We start from the raw sequence: 22,244 nt of genomic DNA, 5'->3' as shown, positions 1-22,244 counted from the left end.
CATTCAGTAATGCCGAATAGGAACTAACTTGTTAGATTTCCTAGGACACATTATTGACGTTCAAGGCATCCGACCTCTGAGAAGCAACGTGACAGCCATTCTGTATTACCCAGAACCGACCACTACTAACAATTACGCACGTTTAACGACCTTGTGAGTTTCTATAGACGATTCATTACAAACTGCGTGTCCTTTATGAAACCTCTAACACACTTCGTGGAAATGTGAAATCTATCTTTTTAGGCGATCTCTCGAGAAAAGCGTTCAGGTCGTTTCCTGGAGACTTCGCTGTGTTCGATTTCAGCCTCTCATAAAATTGATCTTTATCGTCGTCGTTGCTATAATATAATATTGGATAACATTCATTGTGATTCTGTCCTTCGTTGCTTTGAAGGATGCTTTGACGATCCTGTATTCATGAGATTCTCACCCAATAAGTTCATTTCGTGCTTCTTTGGACAGCGTCAGATCGACCCCCTGAGTGTGTAGAGCATTTTCTTCTTTATGATTAGAATACAGCAGCATCTCTTCCGAGTCTAAACGTTTCTTCTCAGCTTTGCTTCAGTGTGTTTCACTTATTCGATATGAAGTATTTTGGCAATGGTTACCAGAAATGGAAAAATTATGATATTTAATACCTTGTAAAAAATTTTGGAATGTTTACCCTAACTTACAACCAGTGATTTTCAGTTTCTTCGAGCATTTGGTTATTTCTTCAATACATTCATCACCTAGTATTCTGTAAACGGAAGAACAATTTATCGTTATTGTATATTTGTTTTAGTATGTTAATAGGTAAATGTACCAATAGTTGCGCTATATGGATTAGCCAATAGTGACGTATCCTCACCGGCGCCAGCTAGAAGTATTTAAATTGTTATGTAGTTATGGTATTTATGGATTTAGTGTTATAATTATTGGATCATCTTGATTTCACAACCATTTTATCGCTTGCTATGACTTTATTGCCATCACTTTTAAGCTCAACTGAATTCCGTGCGCATGCTTACTTTTTAAAACGTTCTCTATTCCAGGTCATCATACACGCTTCTCTACACATACCCGTCTATAAACAACGTACTCAAGAAATAGAATCAATCATCTAAAACTCTGGACTTTATATAATCTCGGTAACTGGCTTTAAGTATTGTATTTGACACCGCGGATGTCCAGAAGCTCCAATTGTTTTCGAAAAGGATTTCCTCTGAGATCATTCAAAAAGGAATTAGATTATGCCAAAAATGAAAGTGGCGCTCAGAATCACGGTGTTAAGAATGATACAGAACAACCACTAGATGCTGAAAGTGCGTTAAATGAATCAAATGAACACCGATATTTGAGAGCAAAAGCTAACGACATAACTGATCGGCGATACGGCTTCGAAACATTTGTTGGTCCTGGCGAGCGCATCGGCTGGCTCGTAAACATGCACCCCACTGATTTACTAGATGAGTCGAAGAGACTGGTCAGTGGCATCGATCTTTATTTCCTTCAAACGGACGGGAACCGTTTCAAAGTTTCGAGACCTTATCTCCCATATTTCTATGTGCTGGTTCGTGGAGGTGAGGTCGCAGAGCGTGACGCCAACTCGTATCTATTGAAACGATTCTCCGGTCGTCTTGCTGGAATTGAAGTTGTTTCCAAGAACGATTTAGATTTGCCTAATCACCTTGTTGGAATCAAAGCAACTTACCTTAAGATGTTGTTTTATAGTGTGGATGAGTTAGTTCGAGTTCGCAGGGAGCTAGCTGTCCGGATCCGTGCAAATCGTGAGCTGGCCTCTTCGGGATCTTCTTATACGGATATATTAGCTGAACACTTCAGAAATGACGACTATGGAATTGTAACTAACCAGTTAAGCGTAAAGCAAAACCGTAGTGATCCTCTTGATAATTTGTTTGATCTAAGAGAGTCAGATGTTCCCTACTTAACCCGTGTATGCATTGACTTGAATATATTTGCTGGTTGCTGGTATATCACAACATGTAAGCCTGGATACCCTCCTGAAATTAAGCATCATGAAGATACGGTGGCTTGGCCTGAGCCTGTGGTATTGGCATTCGATATTGAGACTACCAAAATGCCTTTAAAGTTTCCTGATCCTGCAAATGATCAAGTTAGTATTACGTTTGTTTTATGGTTTTCTTTATGGTTGATACATTAGGACGTCGTTTTCGATAAGAATTAGTCACATTGGTCGGGACTAGTCTATTATTTCATTGAACAGGTTTCTTTCGTAGTTTGCTGCAAATCTAAGATAAACGGTGCCTAGTTCTCTTCATACTTCCGACTAGTATTTATTATCTAGCAAATATGTGTTTTAGAGTTCTTAAGAACTTTTCAACAACTAAATGATGTTTGGTTAGCTCACTTAACGACTTCATAGTTTGGCGATGTCTTTGTGACATCTTATTACATAACAAAATACAGGCTAGTTTACTCTGATTCATTTGGTCATTGCTATTGTCGCCTGATGTCTGCTCTTTGATAGTAAAAAATATGTATACTAGACCCATCCTCTTAGCGTAGACTTTATGTCCTGTCTGTTTGACAGTTTAGTAGGAGAAATATATTTGTAACTCAAATTTTAGTAACATGTTTGTTCTAATTAGTAAAGCACCGCTAACCCAAGTCAAATGATTGAATTCATTTGTTGTTTTGTTTTCGCTAGTCATCTGTTCTCAGACAGAAAAAATGAAAACGCCTGACAGTGTTGTGAAGAAGATTAGAAGTCATAGTTGGATCACTCAATATTCATCATTTCAGAGGTAGCAAATTTAGTTCATTTGCACTTTAAAGAGATAAAATCGTCCTCATCTTGATTTTTTGAGCGTTTCCAACGGCTTACAATCTTTCCACACGCGATGACTAGCTGCTTTTATTCAATACCAACTTTCTATGAACTATTCCAACTATTGCGTACAATTTCGTCATACGCACTTCCATCAACATCCGAAAACCTTAAGTGATAAATGTGAAAAATATGTTACAGTTGTTATTTTTCAACTAACGGCTACCTTTAGATCTTTGTACGGTTACCAGTATGTGTTGTGATACATGATATGATTGACTGAAATGTCGATTTCAGGAACATCCAGTTAATATACGCAGATATTTAAAAAATCCTAAGTGGCCTCTTCGTTATCAGTTTCAATAGTGTCACAATTTGCTGGTCATGGGTGTTTTACAAAAACGAATGGGCAAAACGCTCTAATTATTAAAGTTTGGATGATATCTTGGAAGTTTCATCCATCCCAAAGTTTATAACCTGGTTAATACAACTAAAAGCTCTTATCTTTCATGATAAATTATCGGCGTATATACGTTGTGCTATGTGTTAACGGGGAATTTGTCTCAGGTGAAAAGGCTTCTGTAAATTGATTTATGAAGCTGATTTAGGTGCTCAGTGATTTTTCAATATTGGATAGTACTACTTAACCTTAGCATACTTCTAATTTGTTTCTATTTTAGATAATTATGATATCGTATATGTTAGATGGAGCTGGACATCTTATCTGCAACAGGGAAATCCTATCAGAAGATATAGAGGATTTTGACTACACACCAAGACCAGAGTTTCCAGGTCACTTCACTGTGCATAATTTGCAAACAGAATTAGATTGTATTACATTTTTCTTCGAACATATTCAGAGAGTTCGACCAAACATATTGGTTACGTATAACGGCGATCATTTTGACTGGCCATTTATTGAAGTTCGAGCCGCTAGCTACGGGCTCTCCATATCCGAAGAAATTGGGTTCTCTCGTCAGAAAGGTACTGCGGGCCCTGGAAGAGATGGAAGTTCTGGCGAGTACCTATCACGACCAGCAGTTCACATTGACTGCTTATGCTGGGTTAAGCGTGATAGTTATCTTCCCGTTGGAGCTCGTGGTCTTAAAGCTGTCGCCAAAGCTAAACTACGATATGACCCAATTGAAGTAGATCCAGAACTAATGTGTCGTATGGCTCACGAATCACCTAGAGAGTTGGCGAATTACTCAGTGTCTGATGCAGTTGCTACCTACTATTTGTATATGAAGTATGTCCATCCATTTGTATTCGCACTATGTACAATACTTCCGTTAAACCCTGACGATGTTCTTCGTAAAGGCTCCGGTACACTATGCGAGGCTCTTTTGATGGTTCAAGCTTATGCAGCGAACGTTGTCTTTCCCCACAAACAGACAGATGGTGAATCTGGACCTAACAATTTGTTGTTGAGTGATTCTGGAATTTCTGGAAAGTTTACGGAGGACGGACATCTTATCGATTCTCAGACTTATGTTGGTGGACATGTGGAAGCCTTAGAAGCGGGTGTTTTTCGTGCTGACATACCCGTTAGATTTCGCCTAGTTCCTGCAGCCCTGGAAGCATTAAGAGCTGATGTCAAACGTTGTATGAGTCGAGCTCTACAGGCGGAGATAGGTGCAGAAGACGAAGATGCATTGTTTAGTGTCATAGCGAAGGATAATTTTAACAAGGTATAGGTCTGAAGTACTAAATTCGTTTCTACTTATCACTTTGCCCTAGTATTTAGTATGTTGTATTAACTTTTAATGCTTCACGCCGTAATTTATTTGAGATTACCAGTAATTACTTTGTGTTGTCGGCCTGTGGTCACTTCTTTGTCGCACACTGACAAAATTTGTGATCACTAAGCCGTCCATTGCGAAATGGATGCACACATTTTGTTCACCTGTAGTCCTATGTAGCTGATTATGTACTACATGAAACCCTCATTGTTAGAACAACTCATTCTTGATTAGATGTTCTAGTTTTCCCCAATTCTGTAAACTATAGAATTTTGAGAAGCAAAGGAACACTAACACTTGTCTTCATATGCTCATAGGCTGCGTTATTTCTTACTGTACTGTCTATTTGCTGAGATAGATTTATATCTTTTAATCCTATCAATTCACCAACTTGTAGAAAGTTATGCCCGTTAAGATGCCGCTGTGGATATATTTTTGAGCAGAGGAACATAGGGTTTTCAGTGATGATATACTTCTTAAATGCTAATATTATGATTTTATTATTGAAAAATTGTTGTGTTTTGCGAATTATGTTTTATTCAATATTAAATTTTACTGCCTAGTAGGAACTCATAACTTTCCTGCTCTAAAATGTTGCTTTTTTTACCCGAAACATTTTACTTACAAACTAACTGTCGGGATTGTATGTTGATATCTTATTCTTGTGATATTAGTTAGGAAGAGACACGGATATGACCCAGTAATCTATTTATTTTCATCCGTAGTGACGTTTCTATTCATGAGGATCTGTATTCTTTTTCACAATATGCTATCGAATAATAAGTTGTGAGTCGAACAGTTTATAATTTATTCGGATTTAAACTCAGCTGATGTAAATTAAATCGATATCAAAAATTTGTTAGGGTATTTTTTGATCCATTTGTAATATAGTTATGATCTATAGTAAATCCTCGTCAGTTAGCGTCTCTACCTTATTGGTTGCGTTTGTCACCATATAGTCATACTCAACCATCAGCAGTCATAATTATCTAAGTGTTGCGTTATCTCTGACTTTGTAGTTAAATAGTTTTCGGCCATAAAGCAAAAATAGTTGACTGGATTTACCAACTGTTATTATGGCACAGAAATTTCTTCTGGGTTTGAGAAATGTAGTTGGGTTAAGTTTAATTTAGGCCTTGAACTTAGTTTGTTCTCATGTAAGTGCCATTCACTGAAAGCTAAAATAAAGCCTATGGGACGTGAATGATAATCAAGAATTCCAAGTGGAAGCATATAATAGTGACAGTAATCGTAAAACAGTATAAGAATAATAGGAATGTTTTTGTTGATATAAAATAATTTGCGAGGCAGTGATCTTGTGAAAGGGAATGCTATAACGCTTTTATGCGAACAACCCAGATTTTATGTTGTGAGTGGCTATAACTTTTGCAATGAAAACGGGGTTTAGGTGTATACTTCTCGAAGTCTGTCTGCATCTTGTAAATAATATCAAAGCATGAATGTGAAGCTTATTATCCTAAATTCACTACATGTTGCAGAACTAAACTTTCAACATGTTACATTCGAAAAACACTACATATTTAGCTGTTTGATTTGCTTCTAATATGTGAATAACGACTAATTTCTAATTTGAACAACGTAGGTTATAACGAATGGATCATATGGTTTACAGAGAAAGATAATAATTATACGTTACACGTGTTACACAAATGATGAAGACAGAATACAAGCTTACTTAAGACAAAATGCAAGCTTATTATAGTGAAGAAATCTGCTCTATTAAAATACTTGTTTCAGATGAAGTCTTTAGTGAATCAAGGTGCACATTTGTTTCTAGAAAATAGGCAGGAATTGATACTCATTTTAACTTTACCATTAAGTTCTGAAGTATGAGCATATTTGAATAGGATTTCTATGCAGATTCAAATGGTGAGACGAACAAACTACCATGGAAGTTAGGAGAAACGTAAAGCTTATCAGTTTTTCAGAAGTATCTGGATGTTTGTTAGCAAATCGTTTACTGTATATTTACAAATCAGTAGTTAAGCTGCTTAATGTCAGCTTGAAGGCCTTTGATCAATACTCATTGTAGTAGTTTTTTTGCAGGTTTTGTATGCAATGCTTGTCAATATTCTTGCCAGTAAGAATTGTGAAGTGAAAGAAATTGATCCGCCAAAAATTGCATTCTCACTTAAGCCTTAGAGATTTTCGTGTAATGCACGGTTAGTAACTTTTACGTTCCTAAATATAGGTGTAGTTTCTATCCATGCTTTCCTCTGAATATTATCCCATGCTTATAGCTTACAATCTATTTGTTTTCATACGTCAGATTTGTGGACAAGTTGAGGACACCTTACAACAATTGGCCTCCACACCTAACCGAATTGAATGTCCTGTTATTTATCACTTGGATGTTGGTGCCATGTATCCAAACATTATTCTTACTAATCGACTTCAACCATCAGCTGTCGACTCTGGTTCTGCTGCTAAGTGTGCCGACTGTGAATTTTACAAACCGGGAATATCCTGTCAACGTTTTATGCCGTGGACATGGCGTGCAGAGCTCTGGACAGCTTCCAGACCGGAAGTTTATCGAATCCGTGCTCAACTTTCCCAAGAACGCTTTCCCATTAAATTGACTGACGCTAATGACAAGTTCGTCAAGACTGTGATGAAATCATTTCACGAATTGTCAAAGGAAGAACAAGCTGTAGTGGAGAAAAAGCGTATCACGGATTATTGCCGTCGAGCTTATAAACGTATTCACTTAACTCGAACTGAAGAACGCCTTGCTATGGTCTGTCAACGAGAAAATTCTTTTTATGTTGATACAGTCAAGGCATTCCGTGATCGTCGATATAAATTTAAGGGTTTGACAAAGGTAAGTATTCTGTAATAGGCACCAATGAGTACGTCTGACTGGAGTTTACATTTTGATAAGACGTTAATGAATGTAATGGTTACCCATAGTGATTTGAGGTTGTGTCGTGCTGAAATAACAATGCACATTTTTGGACGTATTGTACTCATTGACGAGGGTTTCCATAAAAATATCTATAATGCTGGTAGTATTTGCTGCAGAACATTTCCCATATGTCCAGTCACCCTATTTCGAACATTCTAGTTAGTTTTAACGCAATACCTTGCTCCCGTTGTATAAGAAGTCAAGGAGTAGTTGGCAAAATAATAAACTCTCCATCGGGTAAACTATATGGTAATTAGGTTGCATATTGACTTCAATTTTACAAAACGAAATTGTATCGTCTATGCAGTCCAGGTAAAATATAAGATCATATAAATGACTGTTACGTACTAAGTTAGCAAACAAACGTGTTTACATAGTTGGTACATTATTTGCCGACGCTGGGACTGGTTGGAAAAAGCGGAGAGGTGGTCAGTATATGACATGGTGTCGGGGTACGAAAGAAAGCTGCAAAGGGCTGGCTTCTGTTGGTTCTTCACGACTCCCTGACTGGTGTCCGAGAGATGGTGCGACACAGTGGCTAGAGACGTTATCAGATATGATTCAGAATACAAGCCAGTGACGATCCTTCTGTAACCATTTTTACCTTCTTCATAAAAAGTGGTTGTATCTTCCTTAACTGAAATTCTTCTGGTTGTACCTTTCCGTTTCCCCCATTATTATTATTATTATTATTACTATTATTATTACTCTACATTACCTTACACTGACCTCGTCGTCATCGTTCTTTTTTTCTTTCACGCTTCCTACCTTCCTTTTTTCTCTTCTCATTCTCATTGTTTTGTGTGACGCATATATATTTGGTGCGCCCTTGTACCAATATTTGTGTTCAAATAAATAAATAAAATAAATAAATAACATAGTTGGTGACGAGTACTCGTGTTGTTTCTGCTCTTCGGATAGATGTTGAAGAATGATAATTGATCATTACTGTATGGTTATCTGATGCACTGTATAATACAAGAATCCTCATTGTAATGTGGTTGGAGGTAAACAGCAGGAAACGCTTTATCTAGATTTCATGTTAGTCGACATTCGTCAGTAAGATGTACCTGTGATCATAAGGGGACTGATGCCTCCTGTGGGATTCATGCTCAGAGAACCCACTAAGGACTGTACAAACATGACATTAGTCACCAATCTGTAACCAATAAGCATTAGGATCCTCGTTCTTGTAACCTGGAACAACCAACCTTTAAGAATAGTTGAACGATTAGTGTGTGGCTTTTATAAACTAATAAGTGCTTTTATCCACTTAGCTAGCAATTCGCTTTCGGACCATGACTTTACTCTCTTGTTTCTAGCACTATCCAGACAACCTTTTTGGGATGTTAGGAGCTCAATGAGCGTGTGTTCCATCTGCCTATCTAATCCCGATCAGCACATCAAAACGACAACATTCGTTATATAATGTTGTGACTGAAAATAATTTAATCATGCTCATTATTTTTACTTTTTAGCTAGGGGTTGACTTATGCTCAAAAGTCTAGTTGTTTTCATGTAAATATGGTCTCAATGAATAAGGCCATTTCGTCCTTTGACCAGAAATCGATACTGGGTCGTGTTATCTACGGTTTTGAAACATGGACTTCGATTATCCTGTGCTCTGGCATGTCAATCAAAACGGTATAACAGTTATGAGGTCTAAAGTTTTTAGTCTATCCTATGATGAATGACATCTTTTTTTCTGTTTGTTTTCCAATGAATTTTGGTCCATGGTGGAAGCTTTTATCTGAGTAATATGTATTTACATGAATCATCTTTAGTCTTTCTGTTTGTTTCACAATTTTTATTGCAGTTTTCTTATTTCTTAGACATGGAAGCGTCATTATGATGATGCATGTGCAGCTCTGTCCGCTGGGACAGGTGATTCAAATGCTGTAAAAGAGGCTAATGCGATGCTTGTACTGTACGATAGCCTTCAACTGGCGCATAAGTGTATTCTAAACTCTTTTTATGGCTATGTAATGCGACGCGGTGCCCGTTGGTATTCGATGGAAATGGCTGGCATTGTCTGTCATACTGGTGCTAATATCATAACTAAATCGAGAGAAATAGTAGAACAAGTTAGTTGTTTTCCTTCTAAACTTTGTAATATTTCCTTTTTGAATATCTCAGTTCGAGTGTTCTTTTAACCAAAATATGTCTATAATCTTTTTAAATAGAACTCTGAACTGCTTTTGAGGTCCAATATCAGTGGATTTGTTCTAAATTTAACATTTAAAGGTTCTGTGTTTAAACCTACCATTCCTATATGTAAACTTGAATTTTCGAGGTTCTCAATAAATAAATTCAAATACGTTATCGAAAAATAATTTGTGCATGAACGGATACTAAAAACTTGTAAATTCTTATGTGCTTATCATTGTATTCGTTTTTGTTAGTGGGATGCAGTTTGTTTTCCGAATAAAATCTCTGTTCTTATGACCCCAGCCTGACTTCGCGAGATAATCACATTATTGTGAAACCTGCTGGATTGTCACTCCTCACCATGTTTCAGAACCTAAAGCAAATACTGTATTTAGGGTTCATCATGACGTTTGACGTTGACAAACATAAATGTTATTACGGCAAAGCATGTGTTGCATATTCTCTTTCTCCTTGAGAATTATTATTTCTTGCTTTAATCGATTTGAAGTGTCCGAACTTTGTTTTCATACTAACTTTTAACAAGTATCTGTTATGGTTTATACTTTTTGTACACTGTCGGTTTTTTAACATCTAAACTGTTTAGAAGAATTTCAAACATTAATTTTGATCCGTTCTACTCATTATCCGTGCAGTATCTTCAATGTCGTTTATATGTTAAACCTCCTACCTATTTCTACCTCATATAATACACCTCGCTGATGTTCTGTGATTATACCACTAGTCCAGTTAGATCAATAAAAGAAATCACGGACACATACTTTCTGGTTCGTTATAAATTTTCTAGGTTTCTTCCTACATTAGTGATTGAAATTATCTTTTGTCTCTGGGTTTCTTTTGTTGACAATCTGTTTGGCCTTGTTAGTGTCAAGAATAGTTTAAACTTTTCTGCCGAATATGCGTCCCTCTGACCTGAGTTCTTGTTGATTTAGCGTTATTCAGTAAGGTAGATCCTTAGATATGTCTACAAACCTTTAGGGTGTACCATTTAACTAAAGATATTAAAAAAGATTATGGTTAATAGTAAATTTAATGCACAGATCTAAGAGAATAAGCAAAATAAACTGTCATTGTCAAAATTCAAAGTATTATGGAGTTCAAACGACAAGATAACAGATGTAGTTGATGTACATGGAGTTTATGTGTAGATTACTAAAAGCTTTTTGAAATAGATTCTTTATTTCAGTGCTGAATAAAGCGAGAAATAATAATTATTATTATTATCGAGTATATTTTGTCGTTCTATTAATCAGTGAATGATGTCATTTCGTCTGAAAAACCCCATATTAACCTAGGCAAAATCAGCGTTTATATCATGTTTTCCTTGTGAGTTAGGAACGGTTGGTTTATCGCCACTCAATCTTCTAGTAGTATAAAGGAGATTTGGCGTATACTTTTTTGCTAATAATCTTATTAAGTCACTTCAACTTTTCTCGACCATTCTCCTTCCGAAATTGTAAATTAATGTCTGTTCCTTTAATATCTGTTTCTCTTAAGGATGTAAAAACAAATGAATCGTTAGCAAATCTACGTTTGCCGTATTACGCGTCTGGTAATGGCTCGATGGGCGGTGTCTCGCACAGCCTATTTGACCTTAGTTCCCATTTAGATTTTGTCTGTAAAGCTTGGATGCGCTTTTTTTTATATTGTCAGTGTGTTGATATTTTTTTCTTTTAGATCGGCCGTGCTTTAGAACTGGATACTGATGGAATATGGTGTATTCTTCCTGCAAGTTTTCCGCAAAATATTGAATTTACTGCTGTCGGTCCAAAGCCATCTCGTATTTCGATTTCATATCCCGGAGCTGTATTGAACATCATGGTGCAAGATTTTTTCACAAATCATCAGTATCATGAATTAGTTGACCAGGAGACTCTCACTTACAAAATTCGTTCCGAAAACTCCATATATTTTGAAGTTGACGGTCCATATAAAGCCATGGTTCTACCTGCTGCGAAAGAAGAAGGAAAACGTCTAAAAAAGCGTTACGCTGTTTTCAATTTCGATGGGAGTTTGGCAGAATTAAAAGGATTCGAGATTAAACGGAATGGTGAACTACAGCTGATTAAAATATTTCAGTCATCTGTGTTTGAGGCATTTCTTCGTGGGGATAGTTTAGTTGAAGCCTATTCATCAGTAGCTAGTGTTGCTGATCATTGGTTGGATGTACTTTACTCTAAAGGAGCTGATATGCCAGATTCTGAATTGTTCGATTTGATTTCGGAAAATCGAAGCATGTCTAGAAAACTGGAAGATTATGGGAGTCAGAAATCGACATCTCTAAGTACTGCTAGACGAATGGCTGAATTTTTAGGAGACCAAATTGTTAAAGATGCCGGTTTATCTTGTCGTTATATCATTGCACGGCAACCCGACGGTGCTCCGGTAACCGAACGAGCTATTCCTTTAGCTATATTTCAGGTAAACATGATGTTATGTCTTGAAGGCTTTTTAAATCTTAACGTTATTTTTATTGAATACGGATATACAGATACGGATACAGAATATTAAGAATTTTAATGATAATGAGACACTACTTACGTAAGAACTCTGTAAATTTTCCATATCCTTTGATTCCCTTTGTTTTGAACTGTGGAACATTTTTCTCCACAGTTGGGGAAATAGTTATTCCGAGTACCTTATGATTGAAATTTCCCTATGATGATCACTCATGAAATTTTATATACGAGGACATATATAGTGGTCATGGATTCCCTTTCATCTTATTACTTTGTGATTGTACTCTTACTCGGTCACATCATATCATTAAGCTCATCTAATGATTAACATTTTACACATTAATTCAAGCAGTCGAAAATTTTGTCACATCAACCACAAAGAGCCTCGATAATACTCACTTTTATGGTTATTTTTACCTAGATAGTTGATAAAAGTTAGGTTAAATATTTGCTACCCTTCTCGGTTCTTTATTTTTCCCGTTATATTTATTAGGCAGAAGGATCAATAAAACGTCATTATCTTCAAAAGTGGCTTAAAGATTCGAATCTTGATGAGCATACTGATATACGTGAAATACTTGATTGGTCCTATTATATTGAACGCTTGTCGAGTGCCATCCAAAAAATTATCACAATCCCAGCGGCTTTGCAGCAGGTTTCTAATCCAGTACCTAGAGTTAGTCATCCTGATTGGTTACTTCGTAAATTAGCTGAAAAAATGGATACATATAAACAACGGAAGTTAACAGAAGTGTTCGTCTTAAAAAATCCAGTGACAAATAAACCTCAAGAACAAATTACTGATTTACCAGATCTAGAAACACTATGTTCAAGAAATGACGAGAAAGTTAAGTCTACCACACCCATCATCACTCGACACCTCCCTGTAAAGCGATTCCGGTCACCTAACAGTCCTTTTAAATCATGGAGAGAACAGTTAGGTGAACCTCCAAACTTGGATGATGCTAATACTTCGAAAAAATTGACTGAATGGCTGGCGTTTCATCAAGCTAAGTGGCGTCTCCAATTAGAACAGCGTCAATATTTCACTAAATCTATGGGTAATACAAAAATAAATGGCGATTCCGACCATGGGTACTCATTCATACCATCTGCTAAAAGACAGCGTGGTTTGGCCAAATATTTGAACCAAACTCGAGTAAATCTATTCACAGCCGTATGGCAGGTAACATATGTTTTTTGGTATTTGCCGTTTTTAAAATTACTTTGCTCTACAGTATTGATCCAGATATTTCTAGAAACAATAGATTCGTTGCACAGTAACGTGTTGTGTTCCACTAAGCTGATCGCTACTTGCTAAAACCCGGCCATCCCTCATGAAGTCATAGGCTACCGATCAGGGATCTCAAAACGACTCTATCCTGGGCTCTTCTCTTTAGTTCATGGTCTTAAGGCCTGCCCTCAGTTATCTGAGCCATGTGTTTTCAGCTACCTCTTTTCCTTTGGTCTTATGTATTCTAGGACAGAGTTGGATGGAATAAGTGGCAAATCGCATAATAATAGTCACTAGGTTAAATGGAAGCTTATAATGAAAGAAATATGAATATGCATGTAATATGGTTACTTGACAATTATACGATAAGAATATATATAATAACAGTCCATAAATAGATCCTAGCAGTTACTATTTACTTATTTTTCGTCCGGATATAACACCTTGTGATGCAGACTTTTGTTTTCCGCAGTGTGTACTATCCACCCTTTTGTGTCGTCTCCTAGTTTTTTCCTCATCTCTCAGCTGGTTTATTTTCTTCTACGGTAGGCTTTTACTAAGGTCTTTGACCAATGGATCCGGAATGTGTTGGATAATTATTTTTTGTGAATACCTGTACTGTCTTGGTGGTGGTGGCAGTTGCCCAAGGTTTGGCTTCGTAAAACAGAACTGTTTACACATTAGTGTTGAAAATTCTGACTTTGGTCTTGGGTGGCCTTTATCTTTAGTTCTAGGTATTCTTCAGTTTTAGGGATGTCTTTGACATCACGTCTTTGTGTTTACTGATGATGCCTCTCAAGTACGTAAACGCTTCCACCTCTTTCTGAGCCTCATCGTCTCTTGTGATTTCGTTGGTGTCGCTGTGTTCTACTTCACGATTCTCTTTTTCCGGTCTGTTGATCTCGAAGTTGGGTGTCTGCTGAATCTTTCATCCAGTGCAACAACACTATCGGAAACTTTTCCTGGTACTGATAGTAGTGTGATACCTCTGTAGTTCTCACATTTGCTCAGATTTCGTTTCTTTGGTACCTCGATGAGATATCCTTCTTTCCAGTCAGTCGGTGGCACTTGTTCCTCCTCTCAAATCTTTGTGAATAGAAGGTGAAGCATGTTTGCAGTTACTTTTATGTCTGACTTCAGTGCTTCAGCTGGTATATTGTCAGATCCTGCTGCTCTCCCACTCTTGATTTGTCTGATGGTCGTCCAGATTTCTTCAATCGTTGATGAAGTGACATCTATTGGAAGGTCTGTGTGTGTTGATTCGATATCCGATGGATTCAGTGGAGCTTGTCTCTTCAACAGTTCCTCAGGGTATTCTGCCCATCTGTTCTTTTGTTCTTGAATCTCGGTGATTGTTTTGCCTTCTTTGTCCTTGATCGGTCTCTCTGATTTACTATATTTCCCTGCTGGTTTCGTCGTTGTATCATGTAGTTGTTTCATACTTCCTTCTCTTGCAGCTTTCCCCCCCGTCGTTTCTAGTTCTTCTACGTATTTCTGCTTGTCAGTTCTAATGCTCTTCTTCACTTGCTTGTTTCTACCGTATAATTTGGTTAATGTTTGTTCGCAAGGTTGTTTTTACGGGATGGTTTTGCTGACATCATTTCCAACCCACCTTTTTGTGTGTTCATGGGACCGGCAGTAACTGTAGAAGAGCTATTGACGGGGTTTACTCTATAGTACGTACGTACAAATCAAGTAGATTTTTAGTGACATAACAAATCTCCACGCATATTAGTGGGTGTAGACATTTATGCGCAGAGCGCAGCCGCTCCCTCTTTATGTTTGTGAAGCGCCTCTAAAATCATAGTCTACTAGTACTGTGATGTGCACTAAATATGCAGACAGTTGTAAGTAGTATGTAAGGGGAGTTGGAAGTAGAATGTTTACCAGCAGAAGAGTCGAATAAAAGGATGAAGAAAGAAAGCAAAGGGCTATCGAAACGATAACAGAATCAGAAGAATAATAAAGTAAGGGACAACTGAAGGATGATATGCAAATGACGCATTTAGTGTATGGTTTTCATATTTTAGAAAGCTACTGTTTGATTTTGCATGAAACAATAAATTGGTTTTCCCCACCAAGTCTTCCTACACTACAGTACTTAACCATAGATGTCCTCAAAAAATTGTAATCACTAAGTGATGTTGAGGTTTAACGTAACTAATAGGCAGATGGTTGATAGGTCGATATGATTACCAATCGTCATCGAAGTAACTGGCTAGGAACTTATATTACGTGTGCCTGATTGCAGTCTACTTCGACGTGCGATGTTGTCTGGCATAAAAGTAGGCTAGATGACCTTGATAGTTTTTCTATCTGGGGTCCTCGCGACTACCCTAATCAAAAATTAGAGACGCTGGGCAAAATGGCTAGGATCCAGTTATGTGTCGCAGATGTATATACTCCTCGTCTTCCTTAGATCCTGAATTTTAAAGTTATTTTTAACTTTTATTACTCAAACTCAGTCTTTCCTCTCCATACCTGCTTTTTAATATCACTGATTACCACTACTAATGCCGCTACCACCATCTCGACGATTTCATCTCGCTGCACTGATGCACGACAACCTAGAACGATGCACATACGTACCAGGTTCTACGTTACATATGACTGACTGATTTCATTAGGTTAATAAAAGACATCAATTTTAGTTCAACGCACGTAGTTTATTTTTACGTTGAGTCTTTATCCAAGTTTGTTTAATTTAAAGGGACTATTGATAATATATCCTGTCGAACTAATAGAAGTGATATTCCCACCTTGGAGTATTATTGCCATAATCATTACTGTCACTACAATTTGAGTTGGTTCACCATTGTTTTTGTTATCACTAACGGTTTATTATCATTTTGTTCATCCTATTGATAAGAAGTTGTACATGTTTTATGTGGATGATTACTCCGCAATCGCTTTCGTTGTCTAAGTTGTCATCGAGACTGAACTTGTATGATTGTTCTTCACTAGTCATTTGAATTATATGTTGATTTATTTATAACTTAATTTTAAACATACACTGCGTTTAGTTGTTTGAACAGCAGTTAACTACATTAATGTTGAATTACAGACCGTCACATGATATTCCTAGTTCAAACCTACAACTTCATTTTACTAATTTTCAAGTAATATTCGATACTCTCATGATTATTTACCTGAGTTAGTTGTTCTTCGTACATTATATTCTATGTGTATTATCCGCTGTCTTCCTATTATAGACAGATATTATACTTGTTACTTGTTTGTCCATTTTCTTACCTGCAATTTTAAGGTGATTGAGATTGTCCCGGATCCTGGGCAAATTGGTCACTATACACTATGGGTTTTGATTAATTCACCTGATTCCGGGTTAGTTCCTTCGCTAAATGCTGTAGATGTAACAGTATCCAGAAATTTCTATGTTAATATGCGTACACCCAAATCCAAGGACTCTGGCCCACTCTTCCGTAAAGTATCTGGCAATGTATCGATGGGTAATGAAACCAGAAGTGCAAGTGGTCTTATTCTTCCCAGAAATCACACAGTTTATCATCTATATGAGTACAACGTTCCAGAAAGTGTTTACACTGAACACGCTCCAGAAATTGCTACGGATTTAGCAAGGCCAGATGTTGAAGGCGTGTATGAACTTGGTGTTCCAAGTTTATTTCGTATACTAATGAAAGTAGGATGTTTGTGTACAGTTGACCGGGAAGCTTTTAGAAATAATCAACATGGACCAGTTTCGGACGAAGGCAGTTTTAATTTGGACCAACTATGTTTCTGTTCTTTGGTCCAACATCCATATTTATCTGGTTGCGGTCTGAGGCACTTATTCTTATTTCACCATCAGTTGCCTTCAGTAGGACAGGCCATAACAAAAAAAGATTCACAAAGACAGGTACGTTTTACTGTTACTACATAGTTTGATATTTTCTCTTTAATAAATACATTATTAAAAGGTGTTAAAAATTATGTCCATTTGTTTGTTATTAGTGTAGTGAAAAACTGATGCCTAAAACTAGGTACTAAAGAAAACTTTGATAAAGCGTACTGCTCTTTCTATCATCATATATATGAACGATTTTCTTCGGGACTGTTTATATATTTCTATTCATCCCTCAACATTGAGGTAGACAACCTACTATGCACAAGGTATCACTGAAAAGTTAACTTAACATGAAGTCTTGGTTGAGTCTTATTCAAATTTCGGAGGAGTACTATGTGGTCAGTAGTTCCCTTATAGGATTTCCATCATTACTTGTATAAACAATGATAGGCTTCTCATATATTGAACATTCAAATGAATTTATCCATACACTTTTTTATGATTTATTGTCTTCATGTCCATGCTTAATAATTCTGTCACAGACTTCTAAGTTCATGGCAGCTAGATAATAATTTCACAATATTCTATAAACATTTACAAATGTTTATGTCGACTAAAAACCATTCTATCAAATAACTTTGTTTTTAGCTTTACCTTTTGATTGTGCCATGGACTAGGTGTGGTTATGTTTGTGTAATTGATAGTGCAAGAATTAATCAGCTACCGGATTTAAATGTTTTGTATTTGAGACAACGTACTAAGTGTTTTCCTCAATATGAAAACGAAGATTTCCCTCCGGATACTTTAAATTTTGAAGTGCGCACTGAATCAGATGCAGTTATTGGTCGTCGAATAGTCCAACGTTGGATTACTGGGCTATGTAAAAGTATGGGTGCACGAGAGGCAAATTCCAAGGAAGCAAACATAACTAGCTCTCAGTCAGCTGCACCAATTGTTATTTTGCTCCATTCTTCTCTATCTGCTACACAACAAGATATCTCAAGCGGTTCTAATGAAGTAAATTGGCCACTGAATGGTGAGATAATTGGACGTCGTCGTAGCCCTCAACTACCTGTTTTATCTGAATTTCCTGTAATTCAGCTTGGTGGTACTATGAATGATGGTGAAAGCCAAATAGGCGATGTAGAGTATAGCATGGACGCCTATAGTCTTTTAAATTGGCAACAAGCGGCTGTAAAACGGGGTATTCGTTATTTTTTACAGGTAAGAATTTATCTAATGGATCGTATAAACTTTTTTAAGAATCATGTCATCTTAATAATGTTCGGCATATAAAGAATAAACCCGGCTTTTTTATCGTTCCAATTTAATGTGTATACGAGACTCAGTAATAAATTTGTAATGTTCACTACCTTGTTACTCTTTGGCCACAAAATTAACTTTCAAGCCTGTGAAAATTGTTCGATTTGGAGAGTTTATACTACAAATTAGATTAATATGAATAACCATTAACACCTAAAAAGCCATGTGACAGTTATTCTGTCTTGGTATGTAACTTCTCATCAGTGAACGTAAGTGACCATACTGAGGATCGAACCAAAGGAATTCCAGCTTTTCAATACATTCAGACCACTAAGTTCCCCACCCAATGGTCCACATTTCCAGCTCACTACTGAGGAGGTCCGTAATAGGATAAAATGTTTTCAGTGCTCTCTAGCTTTTGACGACTCTCTTGGTGATATCAGTTTACGATGTAAACGAGTTTCTCATCATTATTACCCATATATTACCTGAAGACAAACTAACACTGAAAATAAATAACATACCACTAAATCGTTCTTCTAATTAAGTTAGTAGCAGAGATTTATGAGAACTAGTGCATCGATGTCTTAAATGACCTCTGCAGTATAAAATCCATCTATTTTGTTCCACTGTTCTAGTTAGCATAATCTCCATATCAATCTAGGTTAATTGGTTAATAAATAAAATGACATTTTTTGAATCTGAACACTACACTTAAGTTCTCAAGATGTTCAGTCCTTTTTTCTGACGAAAGGCGAAGTATTACCAAAGCTTATTTACAACCGAAGGCAGTGTCATAAATCATGTAGATAAAAATTCCCCAGTAATTACGAAGACGTTAGGTGTTTGAATACGTAATTAAGTAACTGTGAAAAGTTATTTATTTCTGATTACAATTGATTGGTGATGTAGTAAAAAATACTAAATATAAAGTGTTTGTTGAAGTGTCCGCGCTTGTCGATTTCGATAATCAAAAAACAAAGGTGAGTAGTGAAATGAATTACAAGAAGAATGTTATTAACAAACTTAGTATGAAGAGTACTTATTTCTATACATCTGAGCCCAGTTAATGTTCATCGATTTGTGTCGAATCGTATCCCTTCTGTTCTAGATTGGTCAGTTAGTAAGTTTTGTGTGAATTAATTCATTTTCAATACAGTTTCCTCATAAACTGGACCAATTCTGAGGAAAATATTTACTAAATAATGTAATATTTTTCAAGAGATAAGTGCTAATCTTTTAAACTCACCAACAATAATTCTAGTCTGAAGCACGTCTCGAACGTCAGTTGGAGTTGGCGCGTTATTTACACATTCCTGTTGGAAATATACCAGTTTCTGAAGCTCCTTTACCTGTTTCGTTGACTCCAAGTCAAGATATTCAACCTCCTGCCAGCTCTATAAATGCTATTGAACTGGGTTGTGATCTATTTTACGCTAGACATTTGGTTAAGCATAATCATGTTCTTTGGTGTTCGTCCTCTGGTCGTCCAGATTTAGGTGGGAAAGAAACAGACGATCAACGTCTTCTACTTGAAATGGAAGAATCTGGAGTAAGTTAATGTCATAATTTAAAACACATTTTAACAAATAAGTGAGCATATGATGAAGTCATTTCTTATCACTTAATTTATACGATCTACCACCTCGTTTATTTGCTTTTTGGTGTCCACATTAAACAGTTTGTTCAGCAGTCAGAACTGAAGCATTGCAGGCAGGTGGAGTAGAATGACTCTTTCTACTCAAATCTCAACCATTAAATCCCATGTCCAAAACTGTGCTCTGATTACTTTGATTTGAATAGCTTGATAGTATCTCAAGCCTTCACAGAATTGGTGTGGATTCAATGCCTAGTGTTGAGATACTTAATGAATTATTATTATTATTTTGACACAATGTTATGCAATATTGTCAGTGATAAATGTTCTGTAACTTCAATCGTAAACAAAACCTATGAAATTCCTCATCTACCTTAGGTTTATTCCATGATAATGTATTATGCTTATCTAAGCTAATCATGAAACCGTAATTACTTCATTATAGTGACTTTCTTCATTGCTTTAGTACTGTACTTCGTTTTATACCCGTGTGGTTCATCTTGTTTGCATTAACTTTAATCTTTATTTCCACTATCAGCTTTTTGTTTGAAATTCTTTCCTGTCCATACTATCTTGAGTTACTGGATTGTTGATTTGTGGTCATGCCTGAGGTCTTCATTGGGCGAATCAGATTTCAGTGCACAGAAAAATCCTTTAGTATACTCAGTTGTGATAGGGCTTGTTCAAACGATGAAACGTCTCAGCGTCGATTCAGATACACTTAGTAACGGAATTCCCCTTCACTTCTAACCCCGGCTTACTCAAGACAAATTTACCGGAAAAGATTGATTGGTCGAGGACAGAGAAGAATTAATTCAAAACCACTCTGATGTAATTGAGTATCGTCATGTAATTATAGTGAACAACTGAACGCCGCTTCAATAACTCAGAGATTACTTGACAAAATTGCAAGTTCACTTACATGAAGGCAGAAAGTTATAGGTTTTCTCAATAGTAGTATAACTAATCACTTTGTATTGTCCACATCCATGTATTTCCATGCACTGATCGATCTTCAGGCTGACTAGATAATGTGGTTAATTTATTAAAATGATAATTCATCAGCCAATTGTAATTCAGCTGGTCTAACTACAAGGTTACTGCGCACAAATACATTTACAAAGTCTTTGGCAGTAAGTTGAAACACTAGCATTTTGAATGGAATAAGAAACTAATAAAGAAAAGTTTCCCTTTGATGAGTGTTCGACTGAAAAACAGACTAGAATGTCACTTTAAGAGGATGACAAAATAACGCCATTGATTTTTCAGGTAAACTTGTCCAATAAATAAGAAACTCTTTGATCACAGTTCGAACCCGTCTTCTCTAGTGCAAATCAGAGCTTCGTCAATTGTTTTGTCGGTCAACAAATTTTCTGTCCCAAACAAATTGTGACGTAGACCTATTGTGAATTAATATAAAACCAAGTTAGGCTTAATACCTAGCTGTGAGCTCGTTGTAAAACGTATATAAATTAGCTCCGTTTACAAAAAGCTAACCAAACGCGGATGAAATCGTCTTTTTGAAACGTTCCACCTATTAACACTGAAATTTGTAAACTTCTTGTGACTCGTTAACGGACATCAGTTTTTTACAGTTGATTGCTGATACGATAATTCTCACAAGTCCTTCACAAAACTTGCGCGAAGAATGCGAATCCTTCCGGTCACAGTGAGCTAACAAAATATTAGTGAAAGGAATCTTCTTGTCAGTGAGACAATATGTAAGGCTGTCAGGACACCAAATAATAGTCTTTGGAGGCACCTCAAACGCTGAGCAGAGCACTCCAAAGGATATTTTTATTGGTCAGTTATTTCAGGCCTGTTATCAGGTTTACTTGAGTTCCTTGGTGTCCATATATACATTTTTTGTGCTGAAACTGTAACACTAAGAGTTTTATTTCTTATGAATAAAATGCTTTACTACTTCCTTTTGATTACAAGGTTGTTTTGCATACCTTCATAGGTAGTTGAAATCAATCGACCTGGTCTTTATCCATACGTCAATGTTGAATTGGAATTCACTAATTTGGCTGTAAATACTTTGATAATAGCGAATCGTATTCCAGAACTGGAAGGTGCTACACTATTGTCATTCGACCGTTTATCTGCTGCAGATAGAACTCTTGAAGAGCAGTTAAATCAAGGTGTTAATTTAGGTACACATATTACAAGCTACGATGAAACAGCTGCATGTAGTGCTGCCTTTCGCATTCTTCGGTAAGAAAACGGTCAATATTCCATTTCGATTCGTCATCAAATATTAA

The 22,244-nt window shown here is 36.5% G+C and overlaps 1 protein-coding gene across 1 annotated transcript in view; it reads left to right on the top strand.

The window, feature by feature from the left end:
• The first annotated feature begins 906 nt into the window (after window positions 1-906).
• The window catches only part of MS3_00003159 (uncharacterized protein), a 39,036-nt gene continuing 17,698 nt past the window's right edge, over window positions 907-22,244 (top strand). Inside the window, exons 1-10 of the mRNA XM_012942223.3 lie at window positions 907-2,116; window positions 3,472-4,482; window positions 6,824-7,375; window positions 9,292-9,543; window positions 11,303-12,046; window positions 12,578-13,270; window positions 16,584-17,192; window positions 17,769-18,344; window positions 19,648-19,935; window positions 21,944-22,197. Coding sequence (XP_012797677.1) covers window positions 1,166-2,116; window positions 3,472-4,482; window positions 6,824-7,375; window positions 9,292-9,543; window positions 11,303-12,046; window positions 12,578-13,270; window positions 16,584-17,192; window positions 17,769-18,344; window positions 19,648-19,935; window positions 21,944-22,197 — 5,930 coding nt within the window. The 5' untranslated portion in view covers window positions 907-1,165. The remainder of the gene's footprint in view (window positions 2,117-3,471; window positions 4,483-6,823; window positions 7,376-9,291; window positions 9,544-11,302; window positions 12,047-12,577; window positions 13,271-16,583; window positions 17,193-17,768; window positions 18,345-19,647; window positions 19,936-21,943; window positions 22,198-22,244) is intronic.

This window comes from Schistosoma haematobium, chromosome ZW (assembly GCF_000699445.3).
Source record: "Schistosoma haematobium chromosome ZW, whole genome shotgun sequence".
NCBI lineage: Eukaryota > Metazoa > Platyhelminthes > Trematoda > Strigeidida > Schistosomatidae > Schistosoma > Schistosoma haematobium.
Note: the sequence above shows the minus strand (reverse complement) of the source record. Positions and strands in the feature narration are given on the sequence as shown.